The sequence below is a fragment of the Oxyura jamaicensis genome, chromosome 3, assembly GCF_011077185.1.
Source record: "Oxyura jamaicensis isolate SHBP4307 breed ruddy duck chromosome 3, BPBGC_Ojam_1.0, whole genome shotgun sequence".
Lineage (NCBI taxonomy): Eukaryota > Metazoa > Chordata > Aves > Anseriformes > Anatidae > Oxyura > Oxyura jamaicensis.
The window spans coordinates 103,725,513-103,737,800 of NC_048895.1; the positions used below are offsets into that span (position 1 = coordinate 103,725,513).

General features: G+C 40.4%; 1 protein-coding gene across 1 annotated transcript; it reads left to right on the forward strand.

Annotated features, from left to right (window-relative positions):
- The first annotated feature begins 2,274 nt into the window (after window positions 1-2,274).
- Window positions 2,275-11,774, forward strand: SLC66A3 (solute carrier family 66 member 3). Its single transcript, XM_035323307.1, has 7 exons — window positions 2,275-2,540; window positions 4,534-4,616; window positions 5,097-5,166; window positions 5,784-5,841; window positions 7,094-7,214; window positions 8,452-8,493; window positions 9,988-11,774. The coding sequence occupies exons 1-7, from the start codon at window positions 2,398-2,400 to the stop codon at window positions 10,074-10,076; spliced, it is 606 nt and encodes a 201-aa protein (XP_035179198.1). The 5' UTR covers window positions 2,275-2,397; the 3' UTR covers window positions 10,077-11,774.
- Window positions 11,775-12,288: the final 514 nt, after the last annotated feature.

The following is a 12,288-nucleotide window of genomic DNA, read 5'->3' on the forward strand; positions in this document are numbered from 1 at the left end:
CCCTGCCCTTCTTAACTAGGTCTCTTACCACATGTAGGAGACGTGAGCAGTGTGCTCACATTTTCCATCATCCTTCTCTTCTTTCAAAAGTGCTTAATGAAGTTTTTCTTCTCCTTCATATCCTTCACCAATTTCAGCTTGGGATGGGCTTTGGTGTTCCTAACTCTGTTCCCAGAAAAAATCTGATTTGGCTTGTAGTCTTTGGTTATTGCAGAAAAGTTATTTTCCTTTTCTTTTTTTTTTTTTTTTTTTTTCAAAAGGAACCAACATTTGCAGTCCTATTTGAGGTGCAGCAATGTTAACCCGCTGCCCATCTGCTGCAAGGCAGGCGATCAACACTGTAGATTCGAATGCAATGAATTTATTCCCTGAACTAATTTAATGTGGTTCTGCGTTCTGCTGCAACTTACCAAGTAAGAGTTTGAAATTTAATATAAAACTAAGAAATTGACACAGAGAAAGAATTCCTTATTAACAGACAAATAAAAACATTTTTGACTGATTAATTATGCAATGCCATACACTCATCCTGGGCTGTGCAGCACCATGACGCTTGTTTTTTCCCTAAGTGGCTACTTAGTTGACCACTAACACACGCACAGCAGTACAGGGGAAGGAGAGTAGGTCTTTGCCTAACTGATTGTTTGCAATGCACAGCAAAACTTCGAAAGCTGCAATGTTGACTAAATGCAAACATTTCGTGTCTTTTTTAAACATATGAAAACAGTTGAATGAAAGTATGCTCATGGAGCTGCTTAATAGTTTGGGCTCAGTTCAGCTCCTTGATTATTTCTAGCAGGATAGAAGGCAGTGCGTATCATCAGTATTTTTGGAGCACTTTGTTGAATCTGCACCCACACAGCAATGCAGATATACAAATTCTACCTTAACTATTTCTCTATTATTCCCAGATTATCTGAAATGCCAAACACATCTATATCACAGGCCTAATTTTAAATGAGCATGAGATAACTTCTTGTGATGGGTTACTCAACTCTCTTCCAAGTACATAATACTCCCACAAGGCTGAAAACTCAGTTTATCAAGAAAATCTTGGAACAGTAATTATTTTAAGCTAATTTCAAGTTTTGCTTTCTTCTTTTAGAGTTTGCCTTTGAAAAGGTTGATTCATTTGAATTATATTGACAGAATCATAGTTTTAAATTAGAATTCTGCATTTTGGGAGTCTATTTTCTGAGATTTTATGTATGCCTGCATACATCTATTTTTTATGACTGATTTACACAGAGGCCAACATGATTTACAAATTAGGCATTAGTAATATCATTGTTTTGAAGTACCACTAAATGTATGTGGAATGAATGCAACAAACCTGTTTGTCAAAGCATATTATCAAAACAATGGGGAGAAAAATCAATAGAATTGCAGAAGAGCAGAAACTAGGCTGTATAAGGACCATCAGTCTAATATAAATACAACTTTCATAAGAATGCCAAAGGTTTTATGCCTGCAAATAACCCTGAATGTTATTGCAATTATGCTGTAGGTAAAAATATGAATTAATGGTCTGGATTTGACACTTCGAGTAATCCCAGCCAAATGCAGGCATGAAAGAGCCAGGATTCCGTATCCGTGTGGTCAGTACAAACACACATTCCTCAGAGAATCACTTTTACTTAGTTCTGACAATCTGGTAAGTACAAAAGCTTTAAAAACAGCACTTTCCTATTTTTGTGCGCAACTGTGTATGGTAGGCAGGTGTGTGTTCCAGGAAAGTCACTCCAGCTCTCCAGCTCTCATTATTTGACAAGTACAATGTTCAGAAACTTAAAAAACAAAAACAAACAACAACAAAAAAAACGGACACTGCCAAAACTACACCATGCCTACTGAAGGAGCCAGCACGGCGATGACTGAGACAGTGCAACCTAAAAACCCAGGAGCTGAAGGAAACTTCACTTTGGGGTGGCAAACTGAAATTCACCCTGTATCTCTGTGTTTCTCTCATCTCCCAAAGCACTGCTGAGTTCCACTACTCCTAGGTGACCGCAAGCCGTGGCTGACCCTTTACACAAACACAGCCTGCGACCATGGCTGTGGCCCTGTCATTTCTGGGGACAGCAAGGATGAATTTCAGGTTCAGAGCCCCCAGCCCCGAGCACTGGGCTCCTTGTGGGACCTTCGCAGTGGTTTTAGAGCAGCACCAGGCGGAGCCCAGCGGGGCCGGGCAGCTCGGCAAGGCCAGGCCGGGCCTCGCCCTTCCTGCGGCCGCTCGGGGGCTCGGAGCCGGCCGCAGGGCGGAGATGGCTCGGCGCGGGCGCCATCAGCGCTCCGTGAGGGCCGCCCCATGGCGGCGGGGCCGGGCCGGGCGCTGCTCCCCGCCCCTCCGAGCCTGGCCGAGCCGTGCCGGGCCGAGCCGGGATCCCCATTGCCGGCATGGCCCCGACGCTGCTGGAGCTGGCGCACTGGAGCACCTGGGCGGTGTGCGCCGTGCTCAAGCTGCCGCAGCTGGTCGCGGTGCTGGCGGCCGGCTCGGCGAGGGGGGTCAGCCTCGGCAGCCTCCTGCTCGAGCTGGCCGGGTAAGGCCGGGCACGGGGAGGGGAGGCCGGGAGGGAAGCCGGGGGGGTGGCAGCGCAGATCCGAGGGGCTGCGGGCTCTGGAGGCGCAGCCGAGGCGCCCCCGCAGCCATCAGCGGTTCGCCCTCACGCCTGGCAGCGGGGTGGGATGGTGCTTCAAGACGTCCCTTTTTCTTTCGCTTTTATAAAAAACCGCCGCTTTTTATAAATAGAGGGCCGGTTCTGCAGCCTCCGCAGAGGTTCTGCAGCCACCACTGAGCTGGCATCCTACTTCATGTGACTCACAGACCTTTTTTAACCCAAACTTCCCGTTTTAAAGCGTGTCTGCACTGTTGAGACACACTTGTGAGAGCAGCGCAGGCTACCCGTGTTGTTAGAGATGATACCTGTTGTGGGATTTAAGCCATACAGGTGAGTTATTAACTGGTCCATGTGCCCCGTCGTGCAGGTGATGGTACCAGTTAGGCAGGATTCTTTCACCCAAGTAAGTAAAATATAATCATTCTTTAAGAAGATTACAAGCCTTGTCAAACTCGGAAGGTTTTTTCAGCCTGCAATAATCATACGTTGGTTAGGCTTATTAAATCTTGCTGGAAGAGGATTGTACGGAATGGAAAGTAAATAAGCCACGTACGTGCACGCACAAATTTGGGTATGAGTCTGTGCAAATGAACGTCTTGAAACGCCTCGTGCGTGCCAAACGAAGCGGTGGAGGAGGCCACATCTGGGTACAGGCTGCCAGCACTGAGCCGCACTAGCAAAGGGCTTTTCACTCCAAAGCATCACCTTGTGAGCAGGGTTTACACTTCGTACGCTTCAGAACCAAATTCTATTTCCAGCTGAGAGGACTTACCGAAAGTCCTGGGCAAACAGCAGCACATTTATAAAATCATGTGTGTTGGTGTATATTAAAAAGGCTTTGTAAGTAACCACGCTGCCATAGGTTCTGCACCTGCTACATGTTGAGGACCGAACTATTCAGGGAGAGTTTCAGTGAGGCTTTTTTGAAACATTTATTGGGACTGTTTGCTTGTTTAGTAGGCCTGCTTATCCTGCTTGGGGTCTAGCTGTGGAGAGTTTTGGTCTACAGGTACGCACTGGGATGGTTTTGCAGAGACGAAATACAGTGACCTGCCGAAGGAGCGACACTGAAGAATGGTGTGATGCCAAGGGGTATAATTTGACACTACAAGGAATAACACTTGTAGGCAGTTCTAGGCAGAATACAGATAGGCAAATTGTGAATACTGTAAAAACCAGTTACCTACAAGGCAGGCAGTTCCTCATGTATATTCTGAGTCCTTTCTGTTTTCTTCCTCTAGACTCTGCAGCTTTGAAGTTCCTGTCTAACTTCATGGACTTGCATGAAAGTTGAAGAAAGTAAAGAAAGCATGATAACAGCTCAGTTCCTTTCAGATACTGTATTGTGAAGTAGCAGGAAGGAGAATAATTGCCATTGTTTAGTGTGTTTAAGAGCAAACTCTCAATCTGACCAGTACAGCTACATGAGGTAATCTTGTAACAGTGTAGTCTGGATGCCTTGGAAAATATTTCTTACTCCAGTAAGACTTGTTTAATTTATAGGTGGAACTATGAACATAGATTTCAAAAAAAAAATATCAGAGCTATCCCAGATGTCCCAAGGCAGATGCAAAGAGAAGGCAGTATTTAAGGCCTGGAAACCTTTGTTTCTTTCTCACCAGCTGTAATTAATGAAATTATGCCTTTCATACTGTGACACAGAGACCTTGACAAGAAGTGTGGGCAGCTCTGTACATCTTGTACTATTTGAGGCTAACATGAATAGACCACAGAATCATCAGGCCTGTGCTTTGTGTTCATATTTGCTTGATCAGTTTGACAGCAGGGGCTACACCTGTCTGGATCCTTTTGGCACAACCAAAAGACAATAGTTTGAAAGACAATAAAAAAGAAGTTGTGAAGGAGCTGTCCTGTTCCTTTGTACAGTCATGCTGTTCTGTGTCTTTTTGTTCAGCTTCCTTGTGTTTCTGAGGTACCAGATTTATTACAGTTACCCTCTGCAGACATACCTGGAATATCCCATCATCATTGCACAAGGTAAGCTTTTGTAAGCGTGGTTTGGGAAATGAAGCAGCGTTCCTTCTGCATGCAGAGGCTCTGCGTGTAGGTAGAGTACTCCCCAGCAAGGACGTGAATCCGTGGACCGATTCCAGCTCGGGTCAGGGGGAAGAGGCAATGAACATCTCAAGTGTAATTGAGCTCTTATATGCATTATGAAAATTGATGGTCAGGTAGAACAGAGAATCTAATTAATACACTCACAGTGGAGTTGCAGTATAAGCTCACCCTTTATCCAGTGTCACTGTGTGGGGGAGAAGCCTTGAAAACACCCCAGGCTTACAAAAAGCTTCATTTTGGAGCTTGCAGTGTTTTGGATTTCCATTAAATTTGAAAGACAAGCCTGTAAGAAACCAGTGTCCCATAGACATGGTGCCCAGTAGAGCTAATTCCTGTTGTCTAGGGACATTTGGGCCCATTCTCTCCCTTCTCTGACAAGCAATCTTTTATGTGTTTCAGATGCCGTACTCCTTTTGTTTGTTCTGCGTTTCAATGGAAACATGAAACGAGCTTTGCTCTATGCAGTCATGTATCCTTTAAAATCTGGCAGGTTTGGCTTATGTAGCGTGTTTGGTCATTCTTTGCATAGCAATGTCATTTGTTTGGTACTACCATTGGAAATGATATTCAGCCACCTGCCTCTCACCGTGCATTCCACATCCCCAAGTTATTTCTTGGATCCCAGTAGATCTCTGTGTGAGGTAAGCTTGGCATGTGGCTATGGCTAGAAGGCCCACGACTGCTAAGGAGTCCGACCTGTTCCTAATTTACATCATTGCTAGAGATGCATGGTGCAAATCATGAATCTTCTTTCTCAGCTTCCTGTCCATGCAGATTGTACTTGCTATGACAAAGACAGTAGTGCTCATTTTTAAAACATACATAGGATTTGGGATTAAATCTCAAGTTGTGTTCATTGGAACAGGTCTTGAGAAACCCCAGGCACTTTTCAATGAAGGACTGTGAAAAACAGGAGCACTTAGTGCTTCAACCAGTGCTTAATATGTTTTATCCAGATTTAAACTCTGTTACAGACTATACAATAATATTATTTCCAGATGCTGAAAAAATACTAATTTCCCAGACAGTTTTGAGAGCTTTGGTATCCTGGCATTTTCAGTGCTATGAAACTTAACATGCTGTAAGGTTTTGGGGAGGCTGGTATGTGCTAACGCTGAGGAAGTGGATAATAGACCTGGCCATGGTAAGAGCTGCATGATTATTTGAAATCATGTCCACATATGAAGTAATTTTTTGAGGAAGTCTTTATCATTGAAATTTCTCCTTACACTTATTCTTGGAAGAATTCATCATTTAGTTCAGCTTTCGGAACAAACAACCACTTTTCAAATACAGCTGTTTCTTTCACTTCTGTGAGCGGCTTGAAAGCATAGCACTTACAATACAGACCAGGGGAAAAAAAAGTATGTTCTGAGGTGTAGTTATGTTAATTGTATTGGGAGCAGAGTGTCAGATATGCTGGCATGACCTCATTGTGAAAATGCTAAAAGTAGCAAAGGTTTAAGATGTTGATAAAAGATGTCCTCTTCTGTCCTAATGGCATAAGCCCTATTGGTAGACCTTTAACACGAGAGGTAAAAGAACAGAGCATCAGTTAAAGCATTTGAAATGTGGAGTGTTAAATGTTTCACATGATCTTTTTTCCACTTAGCCCTAGAGTTTCCAAAGAAAACTTACTATTTGATAATGCCCCTCATAGGTTAAAGATGGTCTTTGTCCTTTTTATCAGAAGAGAGAAAGTTAGAGTTAATTCCGGATGAACTGGAACTGCTAATGTAAAAAGTAATGCAAATAAGGATGAAAGCTTCTAAGCCTAATACCAATCCTTACTTACAAGGGAAATCCAGGCACTGCCCAAAGACCCACACAGAGGGTCTTTGTAAAATCCCCCTTAAAAGGACGACAGGTTGAATAGTCCTTTCCCTTCATTATTTTTTCCCCATCAACTGGACTCATTTTCCACACATTCTTGTCAGTTTTCTCATGCTTTTCTGGTTTTGTTTGCCAGACATAATGGTAACAGATGGTATGAATCAACCTTGCTGTTTAGACTAGATCAGTCTCATTTTAGCTAACTTTCAGAATCAGTTTTATGTAGCAGGTTGAGAGGCTTTTTCTTTTTTCCTCCTTGTATTATATTTGCCTCAATCAAGTATTTGCCAACAATAATAGCAGTTGGTGTGCTCTCTGAGCTTCTTCCTGAGCAGTACCTCAGAAATCAGTCCCATGCTTCTGGCAACTTTAATTTTGTGCTTCACGGTTCCTTAATATGAAGCTCTAACGCTTGGGTTGCAAAATACTGAGAAAGTATGTATTTTTTCTATTCTAAATGAAAAAAATAGTGTTGTTTTTTAGTAAGGTATATGCTGACAGCCATAAGCTAAACACTCAGCACAATGGCAGGCGTTCATTCTCTTTTTTTACATGCTTTTCAGAATTTGTGCACGCTCATCAGTGCGGCAAGTAAGCTGGCTCAGCTGCGGTGTCTCTGGCAGACAAAAGATTCTGGACAAGTGAGCGCCTTGACCTGGAGCATGTCTGCATACACCTGTGCAAGTAAGCTATGGGTGGGCAGCTTGGTGCAAAGCACGGAGATCTCATTTTCTGAGGCCATCTTTGCTCCTAATGCTGTCAATAGCTTTTACTAACCCATGGTAGATAAGTACCTTGCCTAGTGCTGTTTCACTTAGGGCTGACTGCTGAGACTCAGGTACCACAGTCAGTCAATTACCATTGACACCAGCTGAGTCACAAGGCCACTTTGATTTAGAAAACATGCAAAAATGGTCAAGGGATCTCGATGCAGATGAAGTAATTGAGTGTGCCTTTATGAAGAAAAGATTTCAGTGTTCTATAACTCAATAAAATTACCACTGATTCATCATGAAAAGGTGCTAAATTTTGTGGTTATATCAACAAAAAACACTAATTCTAGTAAAATTAGCTATCTACTAATTTTATACTTAACGTATACTTTAACTACGTAGTATAACTTAATGTATACTTTCTAATATATACTTAACGCATACTTTATGTCTACATGTAAATATTTTTTTTCAACAAAGGAGAATTTAAGAATATATCCAGAACAGGGAGTTGTGCAGTTCATACGTTAATTACCTAGAGGCCAGGATAAACATTTCTACAGCTATTTATCAGAAATGCCTTTGTCATATTCACAAACCTTGTTTAAAATATCCTTACTGTAAAACATAGCGCTGCTGAATCTATTTCCCTGTGAAACCAATGTTTTTAAGACAGTAATTAGAAGGTGTGGTATGTCAGCCTAACAATGGTAGTAATCTTTGTAAATGGTTCTAGCCCGCTGCAGATGGGAAATAATTAATGTTTAGATTTGTTGTGGGTAGGGAAACTGAATTCCTCATACTTGCAGAAGCCTAAAAGCACGCAGGTGAACATTTACAAAGGTTGTCATGCTAACTCGATAGTGGGTGTAACCCAGTATCAACTACGGAAGGAGGGGGAAGAACTGAAAGAGAAGCAGTAGACACTGATCACATCCTATTTAGGGACAGAGATACAGTTAGATGTTTTATATCTCTATCAATTATTTTATAATTTACAAAGGCCTTTAGTACAGTAACCTCAGCAGTGAGATCTTGATCTCTGGGACTAAACTAGTGAAGAGTGGATCCACTAGAAGTGGCAATGTTTATACAACGTATATTTTCATGCCATATTATCTGCTGTTGCGAAACAGAGATTTCATCAGTTTATGAAAGTATAAGCGTGTTGCATCTAATCCACTAACCACAATTCCTCCAATTTACAGCAAGAATATTTACAACTGTAATGACTACAAATGATCTCTCAGGTGAGTATGAGAATGGCGTACCCTTCCAAAGTAATAGCTGCCATAGTAGTTTTTAACTGTTTTGTAAAAGTTGTTAAAGTGGCTTAAGATAAATATTTTGCAGCTAATCTAATTGCAAAGAAAATTTATTTAACAGTTTCTTACCATCCTGTGAAAAACCGTGATCCTGACAAAGCTGAAAGAACTAAAGAGTGCAGCAGATTTATCAATATATGGTTCAAAATCAAGAGTTGGTGGATGTAACAGTAACAAAATCACATTGTACTATCTGTTGGATCCTTTTTCTAAATCAAAGCTAGAAATTCCAGCAGAAATGTCATCTGTGTGTATTTTTTTTAAAGTAGTCCTCTGCAGCATTGTAAGGCTCTAGTTTTACAAGCAGTTAAAATGTCTCTTGCACTGGAAAAGGAAGTCCTCTTTTTAATTCCTTATTTCTACCCCCGTGTGTGCTGCCTGCGCTGAGTAAGAGTGTGTGGGGCCATGCAGTTAACTGGATCCCAAAGAACAGCCATAATGCACATGCAGAAGTACAATCTGGGTCAGCTACTGAGCCTGGTTCACCCACAGGTACACACTTCTGCAGGTTACAAGTGAGAGGTATATTGAGGGGAGGAAGGAAGGGAGAAAAACACAGTCCTGACAGTGCTAGTAAAACCAAATCCCTTGAAAGTTAAGATGACTGTGGTTAAAGCAACTTTTAAAAATGTAACACAGTACACTTTGGAACATGAAAGGGATGGCAGCCACCATTGACACTATGCAGCTCTAATGGAAAATGTTTCACGTTAACTTCTAGCACTTAACAGTTCGGTGTGTTTATCTCGGTTTCATGCAGGCATATGAAACTGTCAAAGATGATTTATTTCTGAAACGAAGTTCCACGTACTTTTCTGTCAATGTTCCATTTACCAAACGGGTATTAGATGTACCTGTACTTCAAACTGTGGTCTTACAGGTAGTGATACTCCGTTTCCTTTGATTTAAAAACAATCTGAAAGTTACTCAAGATACTGAAAAACTTTTTTTTTTCTAAGTTATCAGATTTCCTCTCATTAAAGTCTGACAGATACATGTATCCCCAAAATGTAAGCCTAACAGATGGCAGCAGAGAGTCTATTATAAACAACACAGGCAGCTATGAAGGACACAGAAGCTGCAGCTCCAAGTTTAAGGCTAGGTGTAAACATATTTTTTTATGAGGCTACTGAGACTTGTGATACTCTGCTGGTTTTGTCACAAAACAATTATAGGTGTATTATTTTCAGATATCACTTGCAAATGTGAAATGCTCTTTTCTGCTGTGTTTACTTTGAGAAGTTCTGGGTTCTGGAACGTGGTAATTTAAGCCAATTGGCTGAAGTGAGTTGCAGAATGGGAATTAGCCAATTTGTACACCAGGAGAAGTTTACAAAACAACGTGTATTCTGAAAATGACAGCAGTTGATTTTTTTGGAATTATGCTTACAAGATTTTCTTTTTTTTTTCCCTTTTTAGTTCTCATCCGTTTCATAACCATGCTCATTCTCAATATTTGGGTCACAGTCACAATTCTGCGCTACAGGAAAACCAAAAAGACTGACTAGAAGACAATCATCAACATACAACATAAAAAAAAAAACAACAGCAAACAAGCAAATATAATTAAGCTTAAACAACAAAACAGAAGTTGAGGCAGCTCTCTCTTAAGCCTCATTTTTATCCCTAAACATATTTAGTACATTCCTGCTTATGTTCTCTTGGAAATAATTCTTTTAAGATACTTAATTTAAGCAGCCTATTTTTATTGGTTATTTAAGAGAAATTTTACTGATAGCACATTTTCTATGGAGTTTTATACTAAATGAACAAGGTATTTTGTATTTAGATGTTTATATATTCTCATATCACTTCAGTACCTTCTGGTTACAGAGAAACAATTATTTTCTTCAATTATACAAGAGCTATTTTGTGCCAGCACATCAACTCATCTTTCTGCATCTGCTGCAAGTTTGAAAACAACAGATGTTTGTCTTTTTCTTGCAAGCATCTCAGTTAGATATTAACTATCTGTATTTTAGGATAAAGAAAATCTGAATAAAGGCCCAATTCAAAGTAAGTTTATCAAGGTGTTTTACTAAGTCACAAATTCAGCTGGGCCTGCAGCACTTGCAGGCAACACTTAACCAGTACAATGTATGCAGCTGATACAGGATACCGCCGGTCATTTTCTATAATGTACTGAGTTTTTGCTATAAGAGCAAAAACTCGGCGATGTATTCTTCTTTTTCAGCCTGAACATTCACGGAATAAACTGTTTTGGGAACAGCAGAAACTGGAAGGTATAGAAATTAATGGGACTTTTTGCTACAGAGTTAAAAATACTGTTCAAGCAGAAGTCCTGAACTGATGCCCAGTCTCCAAATGCAATCCATATGGACATTGACCCATTACAAGTGCAGCTTGATGCATCAAGACAAACTCATCTCCAGTGTTTTTTGATGATACTACTCTGTGCTTTATTATTTTTTAACCTGTCTGTCCTGAAGAATTGGAAGACTTCAGTTGATTTTTTTTTTTTTACTTTGGAGATTTTAATCAGTTAGTAGTAGGTATATTTAAATAGGAAAAAGTATATTCTTGAATATTATATCAGGGAATTTTATTTTTGGAAATAGTACTGTTCTAGCCAAAAGTTATAGAAGTAACCAGAGTAGTATAGTAACCATACATTCTCCAAAATGAAAAAACCTGGCATTTTCAAGAGTTTTTGTAGTATTACTATTGATTGGCATGCTAAAACCCAGGCATCCTTGATACTGACATACTTGAAATCTATGGGAAGACTCGTAAGACTCCATTGACTGCGTTTGAGGCAGGCTTTCCTTGCAATGTGCTAAACTATTGGACTCTTCTAGAGCAGCAAGATCTGCAAAAGTGGATGTTCTGCCAGTGTACACTGGGAGAAAAGCCTACTCTGCAATCTCACTGAGACCTTGACTATCAGCAAATGTAGCTGCTTTGTAAGCTCTGGTTTTGGGGTGGGAAGAAGTATGTCTGTCGACATATGATTTAATGTATCTCACATTATTGAGAGCAAGTTAAAAGATGATTTTTTTTACTGCTCCAATAAAACTGTATTAGTGCTCAGAAGTTTCTATGTAGGTTGAGCGAGTAACTGTAAACATTCTTTTATTGACTTACTAAAGCTGTGTTAAGTAGCCAAACTGGTCTAAGTAATTTGGTGGCAGGTGGCATGTTACACATTTTCCTGGTCATATTAATAAATGGTACTCATCATGATTGATTCATGTCATTCCTATAGTGAATTTTCACTATGCATTCAATTTTTAATTCTGTCTCCATATATGGAGAGAAAATAAAATGTTCTTTATAGGTCATTAACGGGCAGCTTTCATCTTCATATTAAAAGTATCAGGCTATGTATCAACCTGTTAAATGCTAAAGAACTCCAGCATCTTAAAGGAAAAAGAAAACCACACACATCTGATCTCCTTTTTTTTAAAGCCTCTTCTTGATAGAGAAGGATTTGTTTAAAGTCTATACCCAGTTACTGGTGTCTTTCATACTCCTGAGTGATGCTGTAGCAAAATCCAGAACATTTTTGGCTCAATGAGCAGCGTTAAGGTGTTCTTGTTTTTGTTTTTGTTTTTCACCATAAAATGGTGAAAATATGTTTAAGAAACGTTCTGTACAGGTATCTTAATATATCTAGAATAAGTCATCTTGGAAACTTGTGGGAAACAAAGAAAAGAAATGGCTGGATAATTCACAAACGGAAAGCTGGACCATGAGTTC